Source organism: Drosophila guanche, unplaced genomic scaffold (assembly GCF_900245975.1).
Source record: "Drosophila guanche unplaced genomic scaffold, DGUA_6, whole genome shotgun sequence".
Lineage (NCBI taxonomy): Eukaryota > Metazoa > Arthropoda > Insecta > Diptera > Drosophilidae > Drosophila > Drosophila guanche.
Window position 1 is genome coordinate 16,156,362 of NW_022995743.1, and position 26,451 is coordinate 16,182,812.

General features: G+C 45.9%; 8 protein-coding genes across 10 annotated transcripts; 5 read left to right on the forward strand and 3 right to left on the reverse strand.

Annotated features, from left to right (window-relative positions):
* The first annotated feature begins 881 nt into the window (after window positions 1–881).
* LOC117584354 lies at window positions 882–13,934 on the forward strand. Of its 2 annotated transcripts, XR_004573846.1 has the most exons (5): window positions 882–1,497; window positions 2,164–2,547; window positions 9,338–10,205; window positions 13,073–13,423; window positions 13,481–13,934. XR_004573846.1 is itself a non-coding variant. In XM_034273195.1 (4 exons), the coding sequence occupies exons 2-4, from the start codon at window positions 2,404–2,406 to the stop codon at window positions 13,324–13,326; spliced, it is 1,266 nt and encodes a 421-aa protein (XP_034129086.1). In that variant the 5' UTR covers window positions 882–1,497; window positions 2,164–2,403; the 3' UTR covers window positions 13,327–13,933. The 2 variants fall into 2 exon arrangements, 1 of the variants encoding a protein (XP_034129086.1); XM_034273195.1 differs by having other exon boundaries at window positions 13,073–13,933.
* LOC117584375 (neo-calmodulin) lies at window positions 7,342–8,025 on the reverse strand. Its single transcript, XM_034273221.1, has 2 exons — window positions 7,531–8,025; window positions 7,342–7,475 (listed from the first exon to the last, which is right to left on the reverse strand). Exon 1 carries the CDS (start codon window positions 7,987–7,989, stop codon window positions 7,543–7,545), a length of 447 nt encoding a protein of 148 aa, XP_034129112.1. The 5' UTR covers window positions 7,990–8,025; the 3' UTR covers window positions 7,342–7,475; window positions 7,531–7,542.
* Window positions 12,005–13,173, reverse strand: LOC117584368. Its single transcript, XM_034273208.1, has 3 exons — window positions 12,767–13,173; window positions 12,471–12,707; window positions 12,005–12,418 (listed from the first exon to the last, which is right to left on the reverse strand). The coding sequence occupies exons 1-3, from the start codon at window positions 12,926–12,928 to the stop codon at window positions 12,020–12,022; spliced, it is 798 nt and encodes a 265-aa protein (XP_034129099.1). The 5' UTR covers window positions 12,929–13,173; the 3' UTR covers window positions 12,005–12,019.
* Window positions 13,935–15,443: 1,509 nt separating the features above from the next.
* Window positions 15,444–15,893, forward strand: LOC117585947. The gene has a single exon (XM_034275726.1). It carries the CDS (start codon window positions 15,567–15,569, stop codon window positions 15,867–15,869), a length of 303 nt encoding a protein of 100 aa, XP_034131617.1. The 5' UTR covers window positions 15,444–15,566; the 3' UTR covers window positions 15,870–15,893.
* A 1,314-nt stretch (window positions 15,894–17,207) lies between these two features.
* On the forward strand, window positions 17,208–19,436 carry LOC117591812 (mitochondrial-processing peptidase subunit alpha). Its single transcript, XM_034285141.1, has 6 exons — window positions 17,208–17,374; window positions 17,468–17,846; window positions 17,902–18,318; window positions 18,377–18,517; window positions 18,586–19,090; window positions 19,149–19,436. Exons 1-6 carry the CDS (start codon window positions 17,322–17,324, stop codon window positions 19,319–19,321), a joined length of 1,668 nt encoding a protein of 555 aa, XP_034141032.1. The 5' UTR covers window positions 17,208–17,321; the 3' UTR covers window positions 19,322–19,436.
* Window positions 19,436–23,635, reverse strand: LOC117591802 (ribonuclease 3). 2 transcript variants are annotated; one of them, XM_034285124.1, is made up of 3 exons: window positions 22,141–23,635; window positions 19,753–22,074; window positions 19,436–19,693 (listed from the first exon to the last, which is right to left on the reverse strand). In XM_034285124.1, exons 1-3 carry the CDS (start codon window positions 23,564–23,566, stop codon window positions 19,539–19,541), a joined length of 3,903 nt encoding a protein of 1,300 aa, XP_034141015.1. In that variant the 5' UTR covers window positions 23,567–23,635; the 3' UTR covers window positions 19,436–19,538. The 2 variants fall into 2 exon arrangements, with proteins under 2 accessions (XP_034141015.1, XP_034141006.1); XM_034285115.1 differs by having other exon boundaries at window positions 19,436–19,696.
* An 82-nt stretch (window positions 23,636–23,717) lies between these two features.
* Window positions 23,718–25,068, forward strand: LOC117584583 (ribonuclease H1). Its single transcript, XM_034273562.1, has 5 exons — window positions 23,718–24,073; window positions 24,134–24,190; window positions 24,251–24,486; window positions 24,543–24,813; window positions 24,868–25,068. The coding sequence occupies exons 1-5, from the start codon at window positions 23,738–23,740 to the stop codon at window positions 24,964–24,966; spliced, it is 999 nt and encodes a 332-aa protein (XP_034129453.1). The 5' UTR covers window positions 23,718–23,737; the 3' UTR covers window positions 24,967–25,068.
* LOC117584593 (phosphatidylinositol-glycan biosynthesis class X protein) lies at window positions 25,055–26,374 on the forward strand. Its single transcript, XM_034273573.1, has 4 exons — window positions 25,055–25,250; window positions 25,317–25,449; window positions 25,501–25,649; window positions 25,703–26,374. Exons 1-4 carry the CDS (start codon window positions 25,126–25,128, stop codon window positions 26,109–26,111), a joined length of 816 nt encoding a protein of 271 aa, XP_034129464.1. The 5' UTR covers window positions 25,055–25,125; the 3' UTR covers window positions 26,112–26,374.
* Window positions 26,375–26,451: the final 77 nt, after the last annotated feature.

Sequence of the window (26,451 nt, forward strand, 5' to 3'; positions counted from 1 at the left end):
ACATGTAAAGCACATAATGGGCTAAAGAAAAAAACAAAATAAAATGATGAAAGTCAAGAAATAAAGTAACATTTCATAGTAAAATAAACCTTTAAGGTGTTTATTTATTCACATAAAACTAGCTGCCAAAACGCAGGACACTCATCGTCGATTTTGAATTGGCAACAACAATTTCAAATGTTTCTCAACATCCCTCACAAAAAGTGAAGGGAAGAAAATCAAAATATCGATATGCTATCGCACAAAACCATCGATGTTGTTTTGAAAAATGCCTATCGATGAAATTTTTCTCATAATAGATCATTGAGGATGATTAACATTGCATAGGATTTCTTGAAAGCTCGCTAGAATAAAAAAAATCAAATAAAAATTAGCAACTTAATAAGTATTTGAGTATAGAAAATACATAAAAATAAAAGAAAATAAATAAGAGATGTAAAAAATATATCCATTCTTGATTAGATAGACAATGATGATGATTTTTCCATAGTTTCTCATTTTTCATTGCAAAAGAAAGAAGTTAACACCATCCCAAAAACCCTATTACATGGTAAAAATAAAAGAACTTTCCTCCATATTCAAAAATGTAATATCTTTTGTTGCTCGCAGATATGTAAAAAAGTGTAGTAATTACTTTGAAAATTTCAGGTCATAAGGTATACAATTCAATAAAAATTATTATTTAAAATACGTCAAATAGATCCTCCAAACGGATTAAATTATTGTTTCAGTGCTAAAAATCTTCGCGAGCTAGAAATATTAAATAGAACATCAAAATCGGCATATTTACAGTATATTTTGAAGATGCAATATTATATATTGGTATATTTACGAGGCCCTGACGGTATATTGTATCGATAACTTCGCGGTCACAGCTGGGTGCAATCGAGGAAAAATAAATAAATTAACTTCACAAACGACCGAGCCGGAAAATAGAATGTCCAGTGAAACGACGCGCTGTGTAGTAGTCTTACCTTCAGCGTGTTGATTGATTTCCCAGCACTGACCGCAGTGCTACCACAGATGCGCACACACACGCCCTGTGGATGTGGGTGCATATTCATATGAATATGTATAACAGTTGATAACAACAACTACAACAACAGAGCTGCAGCCCAATCGCATCGCATCGCGTCGGTCGCGTCTGATTGAATCGCATTCGAGTGTTTTGTTATTCATTGCATTCGACGTGCTCCGAATATTTCATACCTTCATAGTTTCGAACGCCTAACGAAAGTTAACACACAATACAAATTATGTAAAGACAATCGGAGCAACAACAAGTCTGTGCGTTTATGTGTGCGTATGCGTGGGATGCGCTTATCAGAGTGTCTGCTCATTTAATGGAAGCTGCGCCGGCAAAATGTGCTACCAGTCGCAAACAGTGCTAAACCTCCTTGACAAACAGCAGCAACAAAAACGCGACAGACAACGACAGCGGCACATCAAGCAGAAACTTAAAATAGCCGGAGCCCCTTGTTGAGCGCCACTCGAGTTGTAAGTTGAGCACCAGTCAATGCCCATCATTGTCATCGCCCCAATCATCTGCTGCACTGCTCATTGAGCCATTGCCCTCACCTTGTGCACATTTTGCTTTGTCTTTGGCTCAGTGCCACAAACGCCCACGAGGGCGGCCGCCACGCATCATACGTGCAGATATATGAATGCCATTGAGGAGGGCGTTAACAGATGCAGTCCAATAGAGATCAGATCACTACATCAGTGTGGCATTTCATTGTTTTCGCTTGTGTGCCATTTCGATACAAGAAATTCCTGACCAACATCAACAACCGAATCGAACCGATTCCTCGCATCTCATCTGAGTGTATGTAAATATGTACAGACATGCGTAAATACATATTCTTATCGCAGCCTCCAAATGATGTTGTAGGGAGTTCAGTTCTGCTTTGTTTCCCTTTTTCTGATTAGTGTACACAAATGATTCCAATTAGTGGGCATTCCCATAGTCGACCCAAAAAATTTCCAAAATATAAATTGATTTTTTTTTTCATTAAAAACACAAAAAAAAAATTTAATTTACTCGCATTCTGTGTTCAATTTATTGCAGCTGCAATCTAAAAGATAGGCTAAAGATGTTTGCGGAACCAATCTGCTTGGAAATTTGTTTAATTTGAATTCTTTGCTTTCGTTTTTTATTAACAGGCGCGCAAATAAACCACAGACACTACAGACAACACCCAACACAAGGGAATAATCAGCAGGTACGATAAAAATGAAGAAAACCAAATAGGCAAAACACCCGGAGGGATAGATTGAACAGGATTACTAAATACTACAGCGGCTACAAGGAAAACCATCATACTGGAGGCCTCACTCACTTTAAAGCGCATCTTTGCCCGCAAAATTGGCTACAACTCGAAATCCAAGTCAATTCTAGCGGCCATGCGCACGAAACACTTGATCCTGATACTAATCGGGGTAATATTCGCAACGATCGTGTTCATCGCGGTTGGACCAGCTGGCGAGCCGAACGATTCATTCAAAAACATCGTTGTCCAGACGCACCAGCAGTTGAAAGAGTTTCAGGTGAGTCAGGCCATAACCCACCCATCCATTTCTTGGGGGCCCATCGAGGTGGCTTTGGGACGGACTCTTTGTTTTGTGAACAGATACCAATTGAAGCACGGCACCAAACTAGCAGCGAAGAGCCAGCCCCACTCGCCACCAATGGCCCAGATAAGGGTATTAAATAACAATTATATATCTATATCTGACGGCTTTGCTGTTGAAGCTGTCGTAGATAAGCAAAGGAGCAAGCCCCAGTCCCCTTGTGGGTTCGCGATTGCACTTTGCGTGAATAATTTGTCTTAATAAGTGAAGCTTTAGTTTTTCCCCAAACTGAAACGAGAGGAAAATATTGCTCATAAATGTACTGCTTTGGCAACGACCGAAAGTGTCACATGAGAAATCTAAAATTGATTTATTGCCCCCGGCCGCCGACCTTTTGGATGATTCACACCTGCTAATCATATCAGATGGAACACGAAACGCACTTCAACTTTAAATAGACTGGGAATGGAGAGATGTTTTAATGTTGATAGAGCAATATTAAAGATATTTCTGGGAGGGAGGGAGATTGGCTGGCTGGCTGGCAATCATCACTTTTGGCAGGGAGTCAGGGACTCGTTAGATATTTGCCAACTTTTTGGCAACAGACATGCCCTTGAACTGTGCTCACACACATGCTACATCTAAGCTTATTTTCCGCTCAGTTTATGCTTTTAGCCAAATTGAGGCACGTCCTATTGGGTGGGCGGCACTCACAGAGACACTCCAAGACACGCCAGGCTGCCAGGCTGTCTGCCAAGTGAGCAAACACGCCGAAAGTCATCATCATCATCATAATGTTGTGGTAGTACGATGTTCGAGTAGAACATCCCACAAAGTGGACCGAGTTGGTCATTGTGTGAGGTCAGCCACCGCTGGAAGTTATCTTCAGTGTGCGCTCTGCCTAGGCCTATTCTGTTTGCCTATATGGAACTCATTTTGGGGCAGAACTTCAGGCCGAACCTGATGCCACCTCCGGTTCGATGTTTACTCAACTTTGTGTGTTTACATTAATTGGATTCCGGCCACGGCCACAACCAGGCTAGACACTCTGGGGGCTACCAGTGGAAGTGGATTTGAGGGACGAGTAAGTCATCCTGCGATACGATATCTGGCAGTTCTCCACATCATTACACAGCGGATTGCACGGACTGAATTATGGTATTTAAAGGCACCTTGGGGGCGGCTGTGTTTCGACGCTTTACTCGACACGTTCGCGCATAAAAAATAATATTTAATTGGGTCATAAAAATACAAAGAAAAAAGACTCTCCGGCACAAAGTTTACAACATTTTCTGTTATCTCTGGCCCAGGCCCGGAAACCAAGAAGATTTTGTACGAATTTGGGGTATTTCGTATCAGTGCAAACAAAGATAGCAAAAATTTCGCGCTCTCTCGCTCAGGGGAGCCCCAACATGATGTGGATCATCCAACTATCTATGGAGCTGTTGCCTGATATGGAAAATGAATGCGAATTTCCTGTAAACTGCAGTTTGAACAAATGATAGACGAGTGATTTGTAATTTGGATTGGTTTGCGGTGGCAGTAAACCCGTTCCCGCAGCCACAATCAACTGTAACAATAAAAGCGACTCATATTCCGATTGTATTCCACGGGTGGCAGCAATCAACCCACTAAACGGGTTTTGCCTCCCCAAGTACAGACAGACAGACAGACAGAGACTTTATAACGCTAGTTACAGTTATGCGTTCAATTCAATTTTCATTATAATGCAATGCAAGCAAGTACATACATATATACATAGATGTATGTACATAACACATGCGACGCATGCCGACGGCTTCTATCAATTCCGTGTCAAGCTCTTCCTCGACTTGAGTGCTTGACACATCCTCTCGGATATGTTCAGAGTGCACAAAACAAACGAATTGCACTCCTAGAAAAAAGGTACTACGAATAAAAGTTGCTAAGATGATATTTGAAATCAACGTTTTAGAGGTTGAAAAGTGTATCCAAATCTCCTGTTTCTCAGCAGGCATTCCCATGTTTATATTGCTGAGCGCTCTACAGCCATGAGAGTTATAAATTGTACCTTAACTTAATACCTTAATTCATTCATTTTCATATTCTTAAGTGCTCGTTGTGTGGGAATACGCCCAGCTGTACCACCGCCCATATGCATGTATAATCGCTTATTTAAGTCTATTAGCAGCGGGATATACTGAACACTTTACACCACAACTGAATCAGTTTTAGTTTTCTAGCGATGCTCTTGATCGATTACTCCTTATTCGAGTGTTGACTGATACAACATGAATGATTAGACTTTGCTATCTTGAACCTTTTGCCAAGAGCTTGACCGCATTTAATGGCACTCAATGGTAAAGCTACCGAAAGACTCAACAAAGTACTGAAACTTTTGCTACCAATCGGGCAGGGGATATGCATTCCCCCTGAAGCAGGTGGAGGGAATGGATTTTTAATAACAGCAGAGCCCTGGGTGATGGCATTGTATTTTTGGTGCTGCATGAAATATTGATATTCCCAGCTATTTCTGAAGCTATTGAGTTACTTGAAAGTGTTACTTAAATTTCGACATATCCAATTACCAGTTGGAATCGCTGGAAGACTTATCGAGTACTGTGACAGCCATCGTCAGATTAATGTCAGTCCATGGCTGTGCTGAGGCACAATTAAACGGGTTGGTGCCTGGCAGATAATCTATTTAAATTGCACATGGAGAAAGGTCTTATGGCCTGACCGGAATGATGGAGACCGTCTGACCTCCGTGACATTTGATTAACATGAATAAATTGCAGAGTTGTTGCTGTAATTCGACTAATTTACTTGAACTTCTGGTGGCAGAATAAAATAGTTTTCCCAGAGAGGAAGGGATAGGCAGAGCGCAGCACAGAGCCAGTTGACAGTTCTGTCGCGAATTCACTCGATAGTCTTTAATAATTGAGTGAGAAGCAAATGAGCAATGTCCCAGCAATGGAAACGCTAAGCTAACGCCTGGAAAGGTCTCCACTTTCAAGGATGTATCGATAAGCAAAAGTCAGTTGTAAAGTGAAAAAAATATGTAATTCAGTCAGGGATTAGGATCTGTATGCATGGAGGAACTCCGCGAAGCTCAGTTGCCCATCATTGTTCCTATCGGCCACGCGGAACATATCATCGAACTCCTGATCGCTCATCTTCTGCCCCAGACTGTCTATAACGCTGCGCATCTCCTGCGCTGTTACATATCCATCCTCATCGCTATCGAATACGCGGAAGGCGGCCATCACAGACTCGTCCAAGTTCAGCACCTGATACTTCTTGGCCATCATCTGGAGAAACTCCATAAACTCAATCGAACCGCTGCTATCTGCATCGATCTCCTCGATCATGTCGTACAGCTCGGCCTCCGTGGGCGTCTGTCCCAGGGAGCGCAGAACGACACCAAGCTCGCGGCAGGTGATTGATCCAGTGTTTTCTCTGTCGTAAACGGAGAAAGCTTCCCGAATCTCCTTAATTTGTTCGGGTGTTAGATTAGCATCCATGATTTCTTATTGTTTCTTTTGTGTTTTTGCTTTAAAATTAAATTTTAGGAATTTCCCAAAAGAATATGTATTTTGATTTACTCGTTTTCAGCTCTCGTGTTTTATTGAGTGAATATAGACAATGATCGGTTTATAGACATGAACATTGATTCAATGCTTGCTCTTTTCTACACAACATTCGATTCGAGCCAAGAATAAATGCTAAGGGGAGTACTCTGAGCATCTAAAAAGAGTTCTTAATGCGCGGAATTTATCCAAATATGAAAGTCCAAAGTGCCTGACCGCTGACCTTGTGGAATACACATATGTATGTGGTAATTTGCTGTAGCTTGGTGACACATACCACATTTGGGTATTGAACTATGCTCCTACATTAATCCCCCATAACAGAAGTGGGCCAGACAAAGGGGTAAACAGCGGGGCATGAGGTGCTTGGTCAAATATTTAAATTGCCTCGCAATCAGAACGGGGCTCGTTCTTGACTGCTACTGTGCTTGTCCCCAAAAGAGGGCCAGTCCTCCTCCAGCAGAGGCACTCCCCCAAAAGGGCCATTAGGCACATGCAACCATTTCAGAGTCACGCGCCCCCAAAGGAAGGTTCTCCAGGCGCGCGTGGCATATCGAATGATTGGGCTTACATGGCCGACTCCCAGGCGCTGACCAGCAAGAATGCCATAGACATTTATAGTGAACCCCAGCCCCACAACAAAAGAAAAGAGTTCCTCGAAATGGGGTTCACAGTTTCATCGTGTGATTGTATTTGTTGCTGGGAATTTTGTAGAGTATTTTGGGTTGTGCTTAGCCCCGCATGGCAGCGAGATACTCGGCATAGCTGATCTTGCCATCACGATCCTGATCGATTTCGTCCATAATTTCGCGCACATCCTCGTCCGTCACCTTCTCGCCCAGCATCGTCATTGTGGTCTTCAGTTCGAGGGTGGATATATAGCCACTGCCGTCACGATCGAAGGTCTTGAAGGCCTGCAGCAGGGACTCATCGCTGCCAAGACTCGCCATCCGCTGCGATATTGCGTGCAGAAACTCAGAGAAGTCAATGGTGCCATCCCCATCCAGATCAATCTCGTCAATCATGTCGTAGAGCTCCGCTTCGGTTTGGTTCTGGCCCAACGAACGCATCACAGTGCCCAGCTCCTTGCAGGTGATGCATCCTTTGTTGTCGCGATCAAACACCTGAAAGGCCTCTCGAATCTCTTCGATTTGATCTTGTGTCAAGCTTGAAGTCATGATGGATGGTTGTATGGGTGTGTTGCGTTTTCCAAAATGTATTATGAAATATGTTTTGTGTCTTAGTTATCGAAGTGTAATTAAAGTCTAAATGTGAAACCCCCTTGAAACTTAAAACTAAACTTTGTGACAGAAATGTCAACGATAGAGCCTTGCCCTGCAAAGCACAAGCGGATGGTATGACAAGAGGATATACAGACATAAACACTCACATAAAGGCGAGGCTAACGGGTGGTCATCATGTTGACGAACTCCTCAAAGTCCAGATGGCCATCCTGATCAATGTCGTACTCCCGTATCATCTCCTCGATCTCGTCGTCGGGCAACTTTAGGCCCAGGGCTGTTAGCACCACCTTTAGCTCCGCTGATGTGATGTAGCCATTGTTCTCCTTGTCGAATACCCGGAAAGCGTCACGCAGCTCGTCCTCGTGATTGGTGTCGTGCATCTTGCGAAGAATCATGCTGCAGAACTCTGCCATCTCGATGGAGCCGTTGCCATCCGAATCCACCTCATTGATCATTGCCTGCAGCTGGTTGTCGGTGGGTTGGCGGCCCAGGGCACGCATTATGATTGCCAATTCCTTGGAGGTCACCGAACCATCCTGCTCTCTGTCCATTATAGCGTAAGCATCCTCAATGATTTGACGTTCCTCCTCGGGTAGATCCTCCATTGTGGCTGCAGTTCGCTAAATTACTCTCCCGGGTGCGGCTAGCAAATAATATTCTCGATTGTCTCACTGAATGTGTTTCCAATGTTCACTTGGTTGCCAATCGCTTTGGGAAATCCAAATTATTTTGCCAATTTCCCGAGGACTACCTACTCCTCCCGCTTGCTCCTGCTGCGCCCACAATGGAAACCAAATGGAAAACAGCGGCAAATGAAATGAAAAATCCAAATGGAAACCACCAGGGAACATCCCATAACAACGGACTGGGGGCGGTCGTTCCTAGCCAGTTCCCTATAAAATCAATAAAGTAGTTATGCAAGGGTTTGGGGGGGGGAGGGGGTGGCAGGGCGGACATGTGTGGACAAACCCCAAGGAATAGCCAGGGCTTACGATCATTTTCTATTCGGCTTTTATCCATCATTATGGCTGGGCCAGAGGGCAGGTGCTTCGAAAATAAAAGGCGTAGGATCTGGCTCTGGCTCTGTTCAATAAAGGTCCTTGACACACGGCCTGCCATTGGCGACAGAGGCGACAGGGTGTCATGCGATTTGTGCTTGGCGACGACCAGCCTGGGGCCTTTGTCAGTCAGAGTTGGCTTATGGTGGGGAGTGGGTTAATTATACCCTGTAATGGGAGTATATGTATGTATGTTGAAGAGGGTAGGTATATCACATTCCAGTTGCTTGATGTAACAGTCTGAATCTCCATTAAAATTTTACTAAAATCCAATTTGCAATTACAGTCAGATACGCATTCTTGTGGATTTTTGCAGTTTATTTTGGGTATCTTTTTGTACGACTATCGGGGATGGTGGCTGGTTTTTTATTGTGCCCCCAAACCAAACACCTGCCACCAGAGCAGCGAGAAGAGAACCGCTTTTAAGGGCATGTGGCACGCTTACCTATCCCGTGGCCATAATAGACAAGAATTTGACATCAACACGAAATTTTTCCATTGTGCGGCGCACGCGGCCGAGTTTGAGTTATTTGTTTGGGGAGTGTTGTGGGTCGTGGGTTGTGGATGGTGGGTTGAGGGTTGAGGCGGACTACCTCCTCAGAGGAAGCTCAATAAAAGATTTGCCTCAGTAGTTTCCGCCAGTGGCCGGAATGTATCCTTTTATATTGCTCCCATGACGAAGCGAATTCTGCCTCTGCCTTTCCCTTTGCCACTGTTTCTGCTTCTGTTTCTGACACTGGCATTGATTGCACTGCACTGGGGCTGCCTTGCACCGTGGGATAGTCGGAAAGGAGTCCTATACGGACTCTATCTGGGTCAGCGCTGTGTCCTTGATTGAAATCTAATTTGCGAGTAGCAATCTCATTTACATAATCTCGTTTGCTCTGCTTTACAGGAGAATCTGCGTGTGGGGCTGGAGCGTAAGAAGCTCGAAATAGATGCCAAGTATCTGGTGCTGCTCGGCTTTACTGCCGCCAAGGATGGCTCGATACAGCAGCAGCAGGAGCAACAGCAGCAAAAGGAGCTGCATCAGCAGCTGCCACAGACAGACCCTGGACCGGCCACCAAGGCCGAACTGGAGCTCAGTGATCTGCGTCGCCAGCATGCACAGGAAGCGGACGCCAACGCTGCGGAGAGGGAGAAGGAGATGGGGCAGCACAAGCGAATCACCACGCCGTACAATGGCACCAAGAGCAACTTCACCATTGTCACGTACGTGCAGGAGGGCCAGGCGCCCTCGGCCATACTGCTGGCCCAGAACATTGCCGTCAAGCTGCCCGGCGAGCATCTGCTCATCTACGACCTCGGCGTGTCGGAGGACCAATTGAAGTCCCTCAGCGCCTACTGCAACATCAGTCGTTGCGCTGTCATCACCTACGACCTGTCCGAGTTTCCCTCGTTCGTCGCCGACCAGCGGACGCACGCGTATCGGCCCATTGTGATAAAGGACGCCCTGCTGCGGGCCCGGTCGGTACTGTTCGTGGAGAACTACATGCGGATGCGTGGCGGCTACCACGAGCTGCAGGAGCTGCAAAGTCGCGGCATGGTGGCCGGCGTCCTCGGCTGGAACACGCCCACGGCGGTCTCCTCGCTCACCCATCCCAAGATGTTTGACTTCTTCGAGTCGGATGCCGAGGATTTCATCTTCTTGCGGATGGTCGATCTCGATGTGGTCTTCTTCGTGGACAATCTCTTTGTCACCGACAAGATCCTGCTGCCGTGGCTCAAGTGCTGCCTCACCCAGGAGTGCATCGATCCAATTGGTGAGTGGAGTAGACAGCCATCGAAATGGAAGACTGTCATTAGGACAGACTTCCCTTTCTCCCACACCCCCATCCGAATGGGGGGAATCAATCAAAATTACCTTAATATCACATACCCCGCACCAACTACAATGCCATCCACCCCCTCCTGGAGGACTAATGACCGCCATTTGCACGGCATTTGCTTGATGGCCCTCATATCGGGGGTAAATTTGTATGATTACTTCCACCTGATTTGGGATTTATGGCCAAACGATGACATGCATTTCATTTCCAAACAAAATACTTCTGTGTGTAATTCAGTCGTTTGGACATCCCTTTAACATTCTGTGGGCACATGCATAATGTTATACTAGAGTAAACAAATTCCCCAAGGAGAATCCCCCCAGCAGATCAGAGTACTCAGCATTAAGTTTGTCAATCCGATTGGAAGCTGAAGCTCGAGCTGGCTGCCCCACCCAACGGCTGATCGCAACTCCACAACATCTCCAGCGAAGCATCTTCAATCACAGCAAAATCTCTCCTCCAGCTGCTGCTCGGCTTCGAGCAGAGTCTGATAACACATCGGAAGCTCTGTAATCTTCGTACATTTGGCTTCGACAACTATTCGGGTGCCAACCTTTTTTCGTAGATTATTTCTCTAGTATTGTTTTGGCTTCAAGATGAAGCCCTTTATATTGAAATAAAACGGGCGACGACGGGCCCACTCGCGGGCATGAAGCAACTATATAAGGGGTCTCGTCGTCAAAAATTATGGGAAAGTGCTGTAAGTGTGAGGGCAACGAGAATGGAGTATGCTGATTTTGACTTTGCTCCCACAATTTTCTCTTCTAAAAACATACCGGACATGAACCAATTTTACATCTTTCGAGACCTTGCCGCATAAACTGCACCAAATCATTTTTTGGCGCACATACGGTAAAGACTTGCAAACAAATTTTTTCTGCAACCAACATTCTGCGTCGACAAGCAAACGAGCACTGAAAATTAGGAAAAGCAACGATTAACTCTGCCACCGGCGAGACCTCCTGTTAGTTACTTCATGCTCGCGAGCATCTATGACTTTGCGCAGTCTGAATTGGTGAGGAAGCTATCCAATGATATTTTTTTGGCTCATCAACTCTTTTTCGTTGGATTCAAACGAGGTAGAAACGATCTGCCTCTACCCATTGGCTGAGCGTCGGAGAGACGTTTTCTTCTTTCTCTTCTTCTGGCCAGACTCATATCGATCTCGAAATTCAGGTTCTGTTTAGGTTTTTCATTATCGAAACTAATGTCTTGTTGAATTAATTATCTTTGGACTTTGGGTTATCGGAGCTTGCCGTCCGTTTGATTTGTTCTACCCAATCGAAGCATATTTGGACTAAGGATGTGATTGAGCCTCTGAAGTACTAGACGTGGTCGCTCTTCTATTATCCCAAAAGTGGTAAGCGCGCCTCAAAAGTTGATAGAGTGGGGATCTGTCTCTTTATACCTCACTTGTGGAAGGATTATTTTCTTTGGATACCTGAGACTCGAATTTCAAGTACTTCGTAATGCGCCAACAAATTGGCTTTGCTACAAAAGATTTACTGATAGGCAATCGATTGATATTTTTGTTCTTGTTGAAGCCTTGAACTGCTTCCGTGCCCTCAGTTAGTAGTTTCTTAATAATGAATGAGAATCTTGTTCCTACTCCATGAACTACTTCTGCAAATCCTCAAGGAATTTAGCAACACTTGATGTTATGCCCCTGGTTCAATTACAGAAATACTTTATTCCGAAGCTTTGAATCCAGAAAGTTAATTTAAAATCCACAAATATTCCGGGCCAGCTTAGCAGACCTCAGCTTTGAAGCATTCCCGTAGCAAGTGGAAAGTCTCGACGAACTTGTTTAGGATCAGCATCTTCAGCAGCCTCCACACGCACTTGGGGAGATCGATGTGAATGCTGCCGGCGGCATAGACATACTCCGCATCGCCAATATTGTAGCCATGGCGGCCGCAGAGCATGAAGTGGGTGTCGTAGAGCACATACCAGGCCTCGATTGTGCAGGCCATGCTGTAGACTATCTGAAATAGGAGGTCCAGCCTATAGGCCATCAGGGTGAACATGCCAAAGACGAGGAGTATTATGAAAATGCCTCGAGCCTGGGTGAATCGGTAACGTTCCTGTGCCGAGTACAGCATCAGCGCCAAGAGCTCCGCCATCAGTATGATGGGGTAGGCGTAGAGCTGAAAGGACACCACTATATCGCTGCCCTGCCACACCTTAGGTAGCACTCACCCAATGCGCCTTGGCCACGTATATCAGATAGAAGCTGCGGTTCAGCGAGCTGAGCGCCGTGCCGAGGAGCAGAACGAGATAGTTGTAGGGCGCCCGTCGCCGCCAATCGCGCCACACGTAAAAGCACGTGTACAGGAACATGGTCATCAGATAGAAAAACAAAACAATCGCTGCGGGATAGGGCGGTGGGTATTCCAGCATTATCCTTAGCCAGGGCATCGTGCAGGCAACCTGAAGCTGCAACGGGAAAAATAAATGGATTGGATAAATCGAACTTGGCTGAGTTTGTGACCTACGACTAGCAATCCATAGATGCGTTGCACTAAGCGACGTCTCAGGCGAATATCTGCAATGTCGAATGCGTAGGTCTTCCGGTGATGTCCATGTGGAAGGAGCAGCTCGCATTGGATAGCCGTTTCCTGGATGGTTGATTTTTCCGCTATTATTGCCGTGTCCATTTTATCGCTCGACCGTAGCAAAACTGATTAACTTTATGCTAATTGGCAGTGTAGTAGATGATAATTTGTTAGTTGATAAGCACCGCTTTTTCCAGTTTATCGTTTATCTAATTTGTTTGTTCTGTATCACGTATCTGTCCGCAGGTGCCCAATCGAATGGCTGCAAGTTCAACAAGAAGCCGCTGTATCGGTACTCCGGCTGCCATGGCTACGATGCATCCGCCTTCAATATTGTCCTGGGTCTAACCTGGCACTGGGACAACTCAAAGTACTCGCTGCCCAGCGACGATGCCAAGAACGTATTCTACAAGGAGACCCTGGAGCAGTCAACTCGAATACTCGAAAGTCGACGACGCAACAGCAGCGAGACATCCGATCATCCGTTCACGGAGGACTGAGCGCTGGCTGATCAGCATTTGATATCACATTTTATACGAGCATCCGCACACAGACAGACACACACACACACACACGGACAGACACACTCAGGAGCCGGTAGATCAAAGCAAGCTTGATGGCAAATTTGCAAACAAACCTTAAACCGAATAAAAGTCTTTAATCTAGTTTAGCTAGCACGCATGCTACTCTCAACTTTACGATGTTGGGATCATCCTGCAGCTCCTACGCTTGAGATAATGATGATGATGAGATGACGAAGACCAAGATCAGGACCAGATCAAAGCAGCAAACTAATACGTGCAGCTCATCGATAGAACCAACCCTTTAGTCAAGCCCTAGTTACTTACTAATCATACTAGTTTAACTCGCATACTCGTTTTTCGATTCGAGGATCGTAAGTTATTTTCTACCGCGTAAATACCCCTGTAAATACATAAGTTTATCAAATGGCATACATTTTGTGATTGTATTTTATAGTTACACCCATACCAATAGCCACACCTATACACGTACACGTACACACAGATATACAATATATATATTATAATAATATTAATAAACTTATTGTAACTATCGTAGAACAAGATGAGCCAAAAAAAATTAAGTTTATAAAATATTAAATAATCAATAATGCCACAATATTATTTCATTTTTGGATTCAGCTTTTTGGCATGTTTGAAACATTTAATGGCACTGCTTTTCACATTGACTAACCATCGAATGGTAACTTTTGTCATCTTGTATAAAATATCAATAAGTTTCTTAATCCTGCTTTGCGAAAGGAGACTGTGGTGGGATTAAAAGTGAGTTCAGTCCACTATTTCAACCTCACAATGCAACTCAGGATATGTAAGAATACTACGTGCAATGTGAGTGCGGCAAATACATACGTATTCTCCGGATTGAACTGGCACTCGTGATCGCCACCGATGATCTGTTGTGTATCGTAGATGAGGAAACGGCAGGAAATTAACGCCATTAAACACGCCACGGCTATGTTTTCGTTGAGGCTCGGCGTGAACATAGTGCTGATGCCACAGGCAGTGAAGCACATCGCATATGTGACCAGGACTGTGCCCGACTCAGGCGCCAAGGCAAACAATGTTTGTGGGATGATCGCGTCGGAAGCTTTCTATGCCGGCCATAGGGATCAAGACTATTATATTAAGGAAAAAATATTAAGGCCACAAAGAGCACGGGGGGATTCTCCTGCACAAACATTTTTAATGGCTCGTGGCAAGTAAAAAGCAATTTTACCTGGAAATGTATAACTAACGTTAGTCCTGTTAATACTTGCAAGCAGAATGGATTAAACCCTACGAATGAAGCCTTTGCGTATGGTCTGGTCATCGAAGAGGAGACCCTTTACCTCCCCCCCATAGACTTCCTCATATCCACGGGTTGGTACTAATATTATGATTTCTCCAGACTCCAAGGAGTTTCAGAATTCAACGCTTGAGACGTCGATGGTTCCTTTCTCACAGGCGGTGGTGGCAGGGGAATAGGTGGGAATAGAAATTATCAGATTAAATTCAGAAATTCCGTGTCTACGTACAAATGTGTGCAAAATTTCGAAAAGTTTCTTTAAGTTTAAAACCACTAGGAACCACAAGGAACTAAACTTTAGTTACTAATGTTACTCCAGGAATATGCGAAATGATTTCTATATATTTGAACGTGCATAGAATCCATTGTCAGTCTTCCTTATTTTTCTTGCATACACATGCATGTGTGTTAATTCTCGCGGATGCACTTTGCCATTTCCTGGAAATGTATATTCGTTTTGCTCGTCTTCCTAATATTTCACACATTTGCATATTTTAGACTCCTGACGAACCAGCCAACGGTTCGTATTTGTTAGCACGACGAAACCAGACATTTTATTAAAATTATTTTCTTTTAACAAATTGTTCTTAAAAACTGTGTGTCTGTGACCGGTCTTTATCGTGGGCGGGCACTTCTGTGGGATTCAAACGGGAAAGACGGGAAAGCTTATGCTAGCAGCCCTGCCAACTCTGTTAAATCAAAGACAGCGTTTAACAGCTGTCTCCAGCAACAAGAGCAACAACCAGAAACATAGAAACAACGTCATGTCAGGCATGCCATTCGTTTTGGCCAACATTAATACTCGGTCCACAGCTTGCAACGGTCAGGCTTAAACGGGTTCAGTTCTGCCTTGTCTTGTAGCCGAAAAGTAAAAGTCAACAAACAGCTCGCGTGCGTGTGTAATTGATAAATAATGAGTGTTATTACGAAATTATTCAAAATATTGGCCGTTTTTTTGTTGGCTCGAATGCCAATGATGAATGCCAAACCTTATGATCCAAATGATACTAAGATAGCAGAGTGCTGCCTTCCTCCTGAGGGCATGTTCGAGGCTTTCTATCCGCGTGAAGTTGAAGGAGTCCCGAATGGCGCCTCTCGCCCCGCTCATGGTCACGGCAGCTTCTTTAAACATCGCAATCCTGCGCTGGTGGACACGAAAAATGCAGCAGCCTATGGTTATCGTTTCGATGGAAAGCGGCGATTCAATTTCGATTAGCTTAATAAGAGAATACAAATAAAGGAAAATAAATGCTTAAATTTCACTAAAACATAACGGAAAAACGCTCAAGACATCGGAGGGGGTTGGCAGCGCTATTCACATGAGCAACTCTAGCACATGAAGGGGACTTATCTGAGTCTTTATCCCATCCCCCTACGTTGAATACATCGATATTTGTGGACATCGATGCTTACGATGTTTTCAGAACAAACCGCGTAAAGCAATTAACCACAAACCATACACCATACAGCATATATTTTCTGCAAAGAAATCTTATCGGCGTTCCAGACATATCTCTATTTATGTTTTGAGTTCTAATCGTATCTATTAACCTCTAATTCAATTTTGTAAGGTATATTCAAGAATATAGGGTACGGAAACTCCCATACGCATGTTTTTCAAATGTCCCTTGAGGAATTTCTCTTTATCGGGGATGGGACGTTGAATTCCATAACACTTACGTATTTTACCGTTGGCAACAAAAATCGTATGGACCAGCAGCATGATTCGATAAGTTATCAGCATTGTTCCCCAACATGTGCACGGAATAGGGCAACATTTATTACTCCTTGTGGGAAGGATATCCTGTAATTAAAGAAATGTTAGAAATCTCAGGCTCCAATCAATGCAAAAACAAGTCAATCTGTGTTGGAGATCTTCTCAACTAAATTTAGCAGACTATATATATTGAGAACGTATCCAGATGGCAACAGGCATGTTGGTCTAAGATAAAGATCAAAGGATCTTTAAAGAATCAGCTTTGAAAATTGAATATTAATATTAATTTATGGAAATAGGGTATACAAATGAACATACAATATCAAACCTACCAGTTGACAAGCAACAAATTTTCAAATACTATTTTTCAATGTTATTTTTGTGTGTTGGCCTTTTGGTTTTAAATTTAACCACAGTACAAAAAATTGTGAAAATTTTCCAGTCTTGTGGAGAACGGAATGATGAATCAAATAAAATTGTCGCTTAAGGGCTGAGAGTCCCAACCAACTGGTAAATCTAATCAGAATATAAAATTAGAGGAATATGAATTACGTATATACGGTAAATTTTTAAAATGAAAATGTATAACTCGGGCTACGAAAACATCGACTGTGATTTTTTTTATTTTTATAATTATAATTTTTTAAACTCTTACAAACGATCACACTTTTTAACTAATCATAATATTTTTTAAATCGTAAGAACATTTCCAATGCAACACCCTGCATGCCGTCACCAACAATCATCGATAGCAACACTCATCAACAAACATCGACAACAACACCGAGCATACCTTTTCAAAAAAAAATATCGACAGCCCATCATAGAAAATAAAAAAAATAAAAATAAAATTTTTGGGTTTTGAGAGAATAGAATATGTTTTTGAATAAAATTCAATTATAAGTCAAACAAATTTGTATATATCGGTTATAACACCAAACCTGCAGCAACATGAACGCGCGAGGCATCGGCATGCTGAAAACGCTCAAGCACTCCTGGCGCACGTAAGAATCGTGTGGTTTTGTGGTGGGGGATTGGGGGGTGTGCCTATAAGACCCGGCGAATGTAATCATAATCATTTCACAATTGTTCCGCAGATTTCCACGTCGTTTTGCCACCAAGGTAACGCAAGTTGGGAACGATGAAATAGGCAGTGGCACAGGCATTGGGAAAATCACTGGCGGAGTGCGAGCAAACGATGGCCACAGCAAGGTTAACACGCCGTCGAAGGAAATTGTTACGCATCTTCCGCCACTCACAGAACCACTGCCCGACATGCCGGAAGCTGTGTACGCGGCGCCAATGGCGGAGAGTGCCATCACAAAGGTGACGACCCTTCCCAATGGTCTGCGCGTTGCCTCGGAGCCTCGCTACGGACAATTCTGTACTGTTGGCCTGGTTATAGACTCGGGCCCACGCTATGAGGTGGCCTATCCCGGCGGTGTATCGCATTTTCTCGAAAAGCTAGCCTTCAATGTAAGTCTGGTTGGAAATATGTCGGATAATCCCTAATTGTCGTTCTATTCCAAAGTCCACAGTTAACTTTCCGAACAGAGATGCCATACTGAAAGAGCTGGAGAAGAACGGTGGCATCTGCGATTGTCAGAGCTCGCGTGATACCCTCATCTATGCTGCCAGCATTGACAGTAGGGCCATTGACTCGGTCACGCGCCTCTTGGCGGATGTTACCCTGCGGCCCACGTTAAGCGAGCAGGAGGTGAATCAAGCAGCGCGTGCCGTCAACTTTGAGCTGGAGACGCTGGGAATGCGCCCCGAGCAGGAACCGATACTGATGGACATGATACACGCGGCTGCCTATAGGGACAACACTCTAGGCCTGCCAAAGCTCTGCCCGCCAGAGACTCTTGAAAGCATAGATCGTGCTGTGCTGATGAACTACCTGAAGCATCATCACTCTCCCAGCCGCATGGTGATAGCAGGCGTTGGTGTAAGTTGATTTTCTCAATGGTTGTTCTTCTATACCTAACGCTTGTGGACTGTTGCAGGTGGATCACGATGAGTTGGTGGAGCACGTAAAGAAGTACTTTGTAGAAGAGAAAGCCATCTGGGAGAGCGAACCGCAGAGCAACGAAGGACCTAAACAAGTAGACTCATCTATCGCCCAGTACACTGGCGGTATTGTAAAGGTGAGCTGTGCAATAATTTAATTTCACAAGTATTATTGTAAATTAAATTAAATCTATACGATTTCTAGGAGCATTGTGAAATTCCCATTTATGCGGCGGCTGGTCTGCCAGAGTTGGCTCATGTCGTCCTTGGCTTCGAGGGATGCTCTCACCAGGATCCGGACTTTGTGGCTTTATGCGTACTCAACATCATGATGGGCGGCGGGGGCTCCTTCTCTGCAGGCGGACCTGGCAAGGGCATGTACTCGCGCCTCTACACAAAAGTCCTGAATCGCTATCATTGGATGTACAGTGCCACGGCTTACAATCATGCCTACACCGACACCGGCTTGTTCTGCATACACGGCAGTGCGCCGCCGCAGCACTTGAACGACATGGTCGAGGTGATAATCCGCGAAATGTTAAGCATGGCAGCGGAACCTGGCCGCGAGGAGTTGATGCGCTCGAAAATACAGCTGCAATCGATGCTACTGATGAATTTGGAATCGCGGCCTGTAGTTTTCGAAGACGTCGGGCGTCAGGTGCTTGTGACGGGGCATCGTAAGCGTCCAGAGCATTTTATTAAGGAGATCGGTAAGTAGAGTACACTGCAAAAGCTAGAATATCATCATAAATTAAATATTTTTTACAGAGAAAGTGTCCGCCGCTGATATACAACGCGTGGCCACACGACTGCTTAGCTCCCCTCCATCACTGGCTGCACGCGGGGACATCACCGGCCTGCCCGAAATGAGTCATGTGACCAACGCCCTTGGCGCTGCTGGTCGCTCCGGTCTGGGGCGACGTTTGTCCCTCTTCAAATAGCACTGGACGTGAGACTTCCAAGAAATGAGAAATCATTTCACATTGTTGCGCTCGTAATTTGAAGAGCATTCATGTTTTGTTTGAATTGGCTAAAATATTTACCAAAATTCAACTTTGTTTCGTTGCACTTTATTTTGGCAGAGCTACATTTAAGTTAAAGTACATTTTGGAAATGCAAGCGACATTGAAAGAACTTAAGTACACATTCAGTCGACTTCTAAGACAATGGCGATGAGGACGATGGCGAGGACAGGGATGACGCTGACGAGCTCTTTCGCATGCGACGACGACGCTTGGGAGTTATTTTGGAGGTGTCGCTATCGCTGTCACTGCTGCTGTCGCTGTCGACTCCACTCCGTGTCAAGCGATGGGCTGCTGAAAATGGGCAATTACCAATTGTTGCACCAAGCGGAAAGTTTGGGCGTACTCACCAGTCGGACTCTTGGCAGAGCCATTTTCAAGTTCATCATCCTCCGGCAACTCGTCGCTGGAGATGTTTTCATGCATGCGATACTGCTTGGGCAAGTGAGATTCATCCTGCAAGAGTGCTGTGTATTTTGGTTTCTTGGCTTTGTCCTCGTCCGGTTGCTTGTCGGCATCGTTGTCCACCTCGCTGCCCGTCTGCTTCTTAATGCTCTTGGCAATCACCCGCTTCTGGTGATCCAACTGTGGGAAGAGGTCCCGCGAGTTATCCAAGGCCTGCTTTGCTGCGTTCATCTCGGCCTGCTGAATGGAGGCGCCACTGGAGGTGGCCAAGCGCTTTGATCGGAAGTAGACAGCCACCTTGTAGACACGCGTGTTGGTCGGACCGCTGGCCTCTACCACCTTGTAGTAGGGTATGTCCGGCTCCCCGCCATCCATGGTGCGCAGTGTAAGGCAACATTGCTGCAGCTTGGACTTGGGATCGTTCCAGTCCTGATTCATGATAAACAACTGAAGGCGCGGAAACAGGCACACATGACAAAACTGCTCGCAGAACAGTAGACCCTTGTCAACATATAGCGAGCCCAGAAATGCCTCCAGCAGATCAGCGCGGTCCTTGGTCTTAAGGTCAGCTTTGGGATTAGCGTAGACGGCATATTTGGTCATGCCCAGGTCATCGCACACCACGGCCTGCGTGCGATTATTGACCAGCGAAGAGCGTAGAAGCGACAAATGTCCCTCGTGATGCTCCGGGAAGTGACGGTACAGATATTCCGAGCTGATCAACTGAAGGACAGTGTCGCCCAGGAACTCTAAGCGCTGATTGGAGCCCAACGTGAGATGGGTGAAGCCGATAGAGCGGTCGGTGAAGGCGCGGGCCAACAGTCGGATGTGCTTGAACTTCAGCCCAATCGAGTCCTCGAATTTAGTAAGATCCTTCAGGACGCGGTAAGAGTCAATGCAACGGCGATCGCCCAAAGGTTCTTGTTCCTGCAGCGGATGCTCCGGAAGGTTTTTCCAAATGTTCAAAAGTTTGCCTTCCTTCCTGAAGAGTGCCTCCGTGAAGACTTCGTCAGCTACCTTGATGCCGCCATCCAGCAAGAGGGCTCCCATCAGGGCCTCAAAGCAATTGGCCATGGCGTGACGTAGCTCCAGTTCGTGGCACAAATCGGATCCATGGGCATACAGCATAAACTCCTCGAGCTGCAGCTTCTTCGCCAGCAGAGCCAAGTGTTGATTCTGGACAATGGCTGCTCGGTAGGTGGCCAGGCCGCCCTCCTCCAGCTCTGGGAACATAAAGAACAAATGAATCGAACTGAGGAATTCCACGACAGCATCGCCCAGGAACTCCAGGCGTTCGTTGTGGGTGATATTTGAAAGTGTCTCCTGATCCTTGCCAAAGCGTGACATAATGCTGACCAGGGTGTTGATGCCCCTCTTCCTTGTGTTCATGTAGTGGATCTTGCGGTCCCCGTACTCCGGCTGCCGGATGCCACAGTTGGTGAGCGAGTTGCGAGCATGGTCCGGATTGGTGCCGTAGTTCTCCTTGTACGAGGGATGCGTCAGCGCCAGCTGCAGAAGATAACGATTCTTGAATTGATAGCCAATACTCTCCTCGAGCAGGTCCAGTGACTTGTGGAAGCGTAAGTGGCAGGTCAACACTGGTATCAGCATGGCATGCTGTACAATGTCGCACATGATGCCAGTGCGATAGAAGCCCTCCGAGCTGATGGCCACCGTGATGTTGCGCTTCATCCGTCCCTGTGTGCGCATCTCCTGCAGCCTCTGCTCCTTGTCCTCCAGCTTGCGCTTGTCCTTGAACGAGGGCTTCGACATGTTCGCCATTAAATGCCGGAACTTGACGTAGTCACGCCAAGCCTTCTGGTACTCCGGATTGCCTGCATAACTCAACTGGGGCGGACGTATGCCAAAGTGGACAATGGCCGGATGCGAGATACCCGATTCCTGGTGCACGCACTCGGGAAGGTCTGAGTTGTTTCTGTCCAACTGGTCCACACGCAAAGAGCACGGCTTGTGGCCCGGCTTTGTCACCAGCATGCCCTTTATAAAGTCCACATAGTTCTGCCACTCGCTCTGGCTGATCTGGTTCAAGTGCAGCAACTGCTGCCGCTCCACTAGCTCGGCCGAGTTGTCCAGCAGATACTTTAGTACCTCACACATAGCCAGCACCTCTTTGCCATTGTCGGGCAGGTCCCGCACGAACCGAGGGAGGAAATGAAACGCTGGGCAGGATTCAACACCATCAGATCCAGCATTGGGCTCCAGGTTAAAGTCAACCAGCTCCAGCAGCTCGTGGAATAGGTATTTGACTGCGATGCAAAAGGGTTAGTCATAAGTCATTAATGATTTTAAGATTATGTTCCATGCATTCTTACAGAAGAGGTCCAGCTCGAGAATGGTGAAGTTGTCGGGCATCTTCTCCTCGTCGTACTCAATGGTGTACTCAATGTTGAAGCGAATCACCTTGCAGACGGGCAGATCGGTGAGGCGTACATGGGAAAGCAGCGAGAATCCCTCGAAGAGAAACTCGTGCTCATCGTGCTTGATAATAGTTGGCGTCTTGGTCAGAAAGTTTGTGGGTGGCGAAATGGTTATGCGATAATGGAACAGACTCTTGGCATTGTTTGTGGATTTGTCGCACAGCTTGTAGCCGGTCTCTCCGGGATAGATGCCATGCCGAATGCCGCTGCGGCGCGACTTTGCGGAGCAGCGACACAGCGGACCATCGTTCATCTCGCCTGCATCATTGTGCCAGAGATCGGCATGAACACGCTGCGGATGCTGCACCTTGCGCGACAATTCCTCCATGCAGCAGTCCTGCTCGACCTTGAAACCGTCTTCGTCCGAGTCGTCATCGGACGACGAGGAACAGGCCTCCGACTTGTGTTTATGCTTGCAGACTCGACGTCGCGCCTTCCTCGGAGGCGGCGCATACGCCGGCAACGTCTTACGCACTCGATCCGCCCTCTTAAGTAGCTCGTCCTCAAAGAGATCGCACAGATTCTGCAAACGCTTCTTGCTTCTCACTTCGTTTTCGTTATTGGTACGCTCGTAATATGGCTCCGCAGGCGATGATCTTACCCAAGACTCGACGTTCCCTGCCGACTCGTTGAGGGCATTCATTTTCTCAATGTAATCCTCTGGCTTCTCGCAATAGTTGGAGCACCATTGGCGCAACAGACGATCTCGCTCCGTTTCCACTTTGGGTTTGGACTTAGATTGCGTCGCTTTTCCATCACCTGGCTCACATCTTTCTCGATAGCTGCGGCTGGCATACTCCTCGCCGGAACCACCTCTTGGAGGGTAATAGGTATGCTGCGACGGTCGGGGTTCTCTCTGCGGATAGTACGCATGCCGTGGATCATATCGCTTGGAGTAGTTGTATCCCACAGAGTGGTTGCTGTACCCTGGATTCACATTGTACGAATGAGGTCTTGGGTTATTCGGTCGAAAGTTTGGCGTGTACGAGTAACGATCCTGGTATTTGTACACGTCATAGGAATGCGCGCTCTGGTCGTATTGGCCATATTGTGGCGCTTGGTACTGATAACCCTCATACCCGTACGCTCCTTGGTGATACTCATCGTAAGTTGGCGCTGCAGAAGCGTTGAAAGAGGCGTCTGGATGTCTATAGTAGGGTGTGGAGCCCCCCTGAGCATACTCGTTCACCGGGGGCGTAGCATTTTGGCTGTAGTTGTACGAGGATGAGCTGAGATCTTTCACACCAGGTGGCGGCGGATCCGTAGTTGGCGCTGGTAGAAGTGGCACTTGCTGCGGTGCTGCAGGCCTAGGTTGATACATTGTTTCCAATAAAGAAAACTTATTTTCAATCCACTATGATCTGCACACTGCAATGCTTGAACGCAGCTGGCAACTCTACCTGTTTGTTTACGTTGTGCTGGCTGATCTGGCAAGGCCTGGAAAAAGCAATCGATGTTTATACAATTAACATCGATATCCCCCCAAATTAGCATGCATTTACTCCGTTCTTTAACTTATTTGCGAATCCAGCGGACAATGGCGTATTATGCTGTTGCGAGTGGGCGAAAGGCGGGAATCTACGAAACATGGGCTCAATGTGAGCAGCAGGTGAAGGGCTTCAAGAATGCCGTCTACAAGAAATTCAACACACGCCAGGAAGCGGAGCAATTCATAAACATTAAAAGTAGCTACGCGCCCCATGAAGTAGCAGTTCCGCTGGGACAAAAGCAGCCTCCGCCATCAAGCTGGGGCACTACCAAGAAACAGGAGCCACAATACACAGAAGCATGGCCAGACGAAGATCACGACCTGGTGGAGGACGAGCTGGTAAGTAAGAGCAATCGTTGGCCTGCGATTGGGGGTTTATGTTTTTTGTTTTACTTCCAGAATGCAGCCATGAATGAAGTGGAGGGAGATCCGAAACCAACCAGCAGTGGTAGTCTGGTAAACAGAAGGCTTTGTTTGAAATGATGTCCCATATTCTATTAAACTCTCCCTGTACAGATCTATGGAACGACACAAAAACGAAAATTGGACACCAGCGAAGATCGACAAAAGAAAATAAAACGGCATGTTTCCCGGGTTGCAGAAGCTGCTGGCATCAAGCACGTCGGCGAATTTGAGTTTGAAGTCGATGCCGAGGGCTATGTAATTGTATACACAGATGGCTCTTGTATAGGAAATGGTCGCAAAGGAGCAAGTGCCGGCTATGGAGTCTACTTTGGCGACAATCACCCACTGTAAGTAAGCGCATGCCAATTTCGGAAAGCTGTTGAATTGTTAAATGTCCATGTAGAAATGCAGCCCAGCCAGTGAGCGGACGCGTCACAAATAACGTGGGAGAGATACAGGCAGCTATTCATGCCATCAAGACGGCTCTGGATTTGGGCATTGGGAAGCTTTGCATTTACACGGACTCGCAGTTCCTGATCAACTCCATAACCTTGTGGGTGCAAGGTTGGAAGAGGAGGGGCTGGATGTTGGCAAACAATCAGCCGGTAAAGAATGTAGTAGATTTTAAGGAGCTGGACGAACTACTCCAGAACAAGGACATCAAAGTAAAATGGGTAAGTATTTCGCTTCAACGTATCTTAGTGTTATCATTAATTTTCTTCCTCTAGAACTATGTGGAAGCCCACAAAGGCATTAAAGGCAACGAAATGGCTGATAAATTGGCGCGACAAGGATCCGCCTTGTACAAAGAACAGAATTTAAAATAATCATTAATTAGACATTAGTTTTTGAATTTCGCGCTTAGACCAAGGTGTGGAATGCAGCCGATATGGCAGCACCAAATAAAATCGCAGACAGTGACAACTCCAGGCAGAATGTTTTTATTTACAATTGTGCCTGCTAATTTTGTGTTTCATTAGCTAAAAATGATTTCAAAGCGTAATTGGAAGAGTGCAATATGCGTGCTTACCCTACTGGCAAGTGCAGCACGCAGCTATATTCTGCAACAGCCTGTGGTGCACGTGGAAATGGAAAAGGCCGGCATGCACAGGTCCGTACAAGAAATCAATTCTGTCTAATGAACAATATGAATTGTATTCTATGCTGCATGCTACAGAACACTAACGTACAAAGTGCAGTTCGATTATCCGCTGGCGGGCAAGGATTGTGACTATATGCTGCTGCAACCGCTGCCGGCCGGCGTTTACATAAGCACCGACGAGCTAGACGATTTGCAACGCCTGAAAAGAGTAAGTTCGAGTGCATGACTCAACCAGCGGCTTATCCCATTGACTTTCTAGCTAAGTGCCGTCTACCCGAAGTTTGTGAACATTGAAGAGGCCACCGAGAGGGCCCAGCCGTTCTCTGTATTGCTACGAGGAGTGCCGAAGCTAATGGAAGTTGTCACACTTCCAATACATTTTCGCTATCATGCTCCCAGCGATAAGAGGTAGAGTGTTATTGACTGGGATTGTATATATATTTACGGCAAACACCTTACAGATCCACCAGCGTGGTAGCTATAGCTACGCCAGAACTCTATCTTAACTGTCCGATCGCTGATAATGAGCTGGTTGACAATGAATTGGTTGCCCGACCCGATAAGCTCTACTGCCTGAATGCGCACAATAGCAGATTTGACGAAAACATCGTCTCGGATAGGGAGCCGACAACCATCCACAATCTAGAGCGTTGCAACTGGAAGCAAATACATGTCGACTATCAGCTAAGGGCGCCTTTGAGAGCCGAAATACCCGTTGGCAATACGAATGCCTATGCTCCCATTCTGTATGGCACCATTATACTCACCTGGACGATGGCTATTTGGACAATGCTGCGCACGCTATCCTCATCGCGTCGCATTAATCAGCGACTCAACGAACAGCGGCAACTGCAACGAAAGGTCAAGTAACATGCAACGAAATCGGTACGTTTCCATTCCAATATCGAGACGATTTTCCACGATGCTGAAAACAGTGGATACTGTTAGTCAAAATTGATTTAGGTTCCTTTAACTCTCGTCAGACGAACAAAGAATTTAGGATGTAGTATTGTAAATATTTATTAAAACGCCTCGGAGCAAGCAGAGGCCGACGATGATAGGACAATTCAAACAAACATTTTAACATATTCGCTGAAATAATACATATGAAGAGTAAAACACATCGTAAACTTTATCACAAATTGGATGCACATTAAGCTTAGCGTTAACATAAACTAATTTATTTAATTATACCTAAGCATATACATAT

Excerpts from the sequence above, each read along its gene's own strand:
- LOC117584583 (XM_034273562.1), top strand. The coding sequence starts at position 23,738 with ATGCATTTACTCCGTTCTTTAACTTATTTGCGAATCCAGCGGACAATG. Across the intron at positions 24,074-24,133 it reads ACCTGGTGGAGGACGAGCTG|AATGCAGCCATGAATGAAGT; the intron begins GTAAGTAAGAGC and ends TTTTACTTCCAG. Across the intron at positions 24,191-24,250 it reads CAACCAGCAGTGGTAGTCTG|ATCTATGGAACGACACAAAA; the intron begins GTAAACAGAAGG and ends CTCCCTGTACAG.
- LOC117584354 (XM_034273195.1), top strand. The coding sequence starts at position 2,404 with ATGCGCACGAAACACTTGATCCTGATACTAATCGGGGTAATATTCGCA. Across the intron at positions 2,548-9,337 it reads AGCAGTTGAAAGAGTTTCAG|GAGAATCTGCGTGTGGGGCT; the intron begins GTGAGTCAGGCC and ends TCTGCTTTACAG. Across the intron at positions 10,206-13,072 it reads GGAGTGCATCGATCCAATTG|GTGCCCAATCGAATGGCTGC; the intron begins GTGAGTGGAGTA and ends ATCTGTCCGCAG.
- LOC117584375 (XM_034273221.1), bottom strand. The coding sequence starts at position 7,989 with ATGGAGGATCTACCCGAGGAGGAACGTCAAATCATTGAGGATGCTTAC.
- LOC117585947 (XM_034275726.1), top strand. The coding sequence starts at position 15,567 with ATGAGTGTTATTACGAAATTATTCAAAATATTGGCCGTTTTTTTGTTG.
- LOC117591812 (XM_034285141.1), top strand. The coding sequence starts at position 17,322 with ATGAACGCGCGAGGCATCGGCATGCTGAAAACGCTCAAGCACTCCTGG. Across the intron at positions 18,319-18,376 it reads TGGTGATAGCAGGCGTTGGT|GTGGATCACGATGAGTTGGT; the intron begins GTAAGTTGATTT and ends GGACTGTTGCAG. Across the intron at positions 19,091-19,148 it reads GCATTTTATTAAGGAGATCG|AGAAAGTGTCCGCCGCTGAT; the intron begins GTAAGTAGAGTA and ends TATTTTTTACAG.
- LOC117584368 (XM_034273208.1), bottom strand. The coding sequence starts at position 12,928 with ATGGACACGGCAATAATAGCGGAAAAATCAACCATCCAGGAAACGGCT. Across the intron at positions 12,708-12,766 it reads GCATCTATGGATTGCTAGTC|CTTCAGGTTGCCTGCACGAT; the intron begins GTAGGTCACAAA and ends TTCCCGTTGCAG. Across the intron at positions 12,419-12,470 it reads ACGTGGCCAAGGCGCATTGG|CTCTACGCCTACCCCATCAT; the intron begins GTGAGTGCTACC and ends GTGTCCTTTCAG.
- LOC117584593 (XM_034273573.1), top strand. The coding sequence starts at position 25,126 with ATGATTTCAAAGCGTAATTGGAAGAGTGCAATATGCGTGCTTACCCTA. Across the intron at positions 25,251-25,316 it reads GAAAAGGCCGGCATGCACAG|AACACTAACGTACAAAGTGC; the intron begins GTCCGTACAAGA and ends TGCATGCTACAG. Across the intron at positions 25,650-25,702 it reads CATGCTCCCAGCGATAAGAG|ATCCACCAGCGTGGTAGCTA; the intron begins GTAGAGTGTTAT and ends AACACCTTACAG.
- LOC117591802 (XM_034285115.1), bottom strand. The coding sequence starts at position 23,566 with ATGTATCAACCTAGGCCTGCAGCACCGCAGCAAGTGCCACTTCTACCA. Across the intron at positions 22,075-22,140 it reads TCTCGAGCTGGACCTCTTCT|TCAAATACCTATTCCACGAG; the intron begins GTAAGAATGCAT and ends TTTGCATCGCAG. Across the intron at positions 19,697-19,752 it reads CTCTGCCAAGAGTCCGACTG|CAGCCCATCGCTTGACACGG; the intron begins GTGAGTACGCCC and ends GCCCATTTTCAG.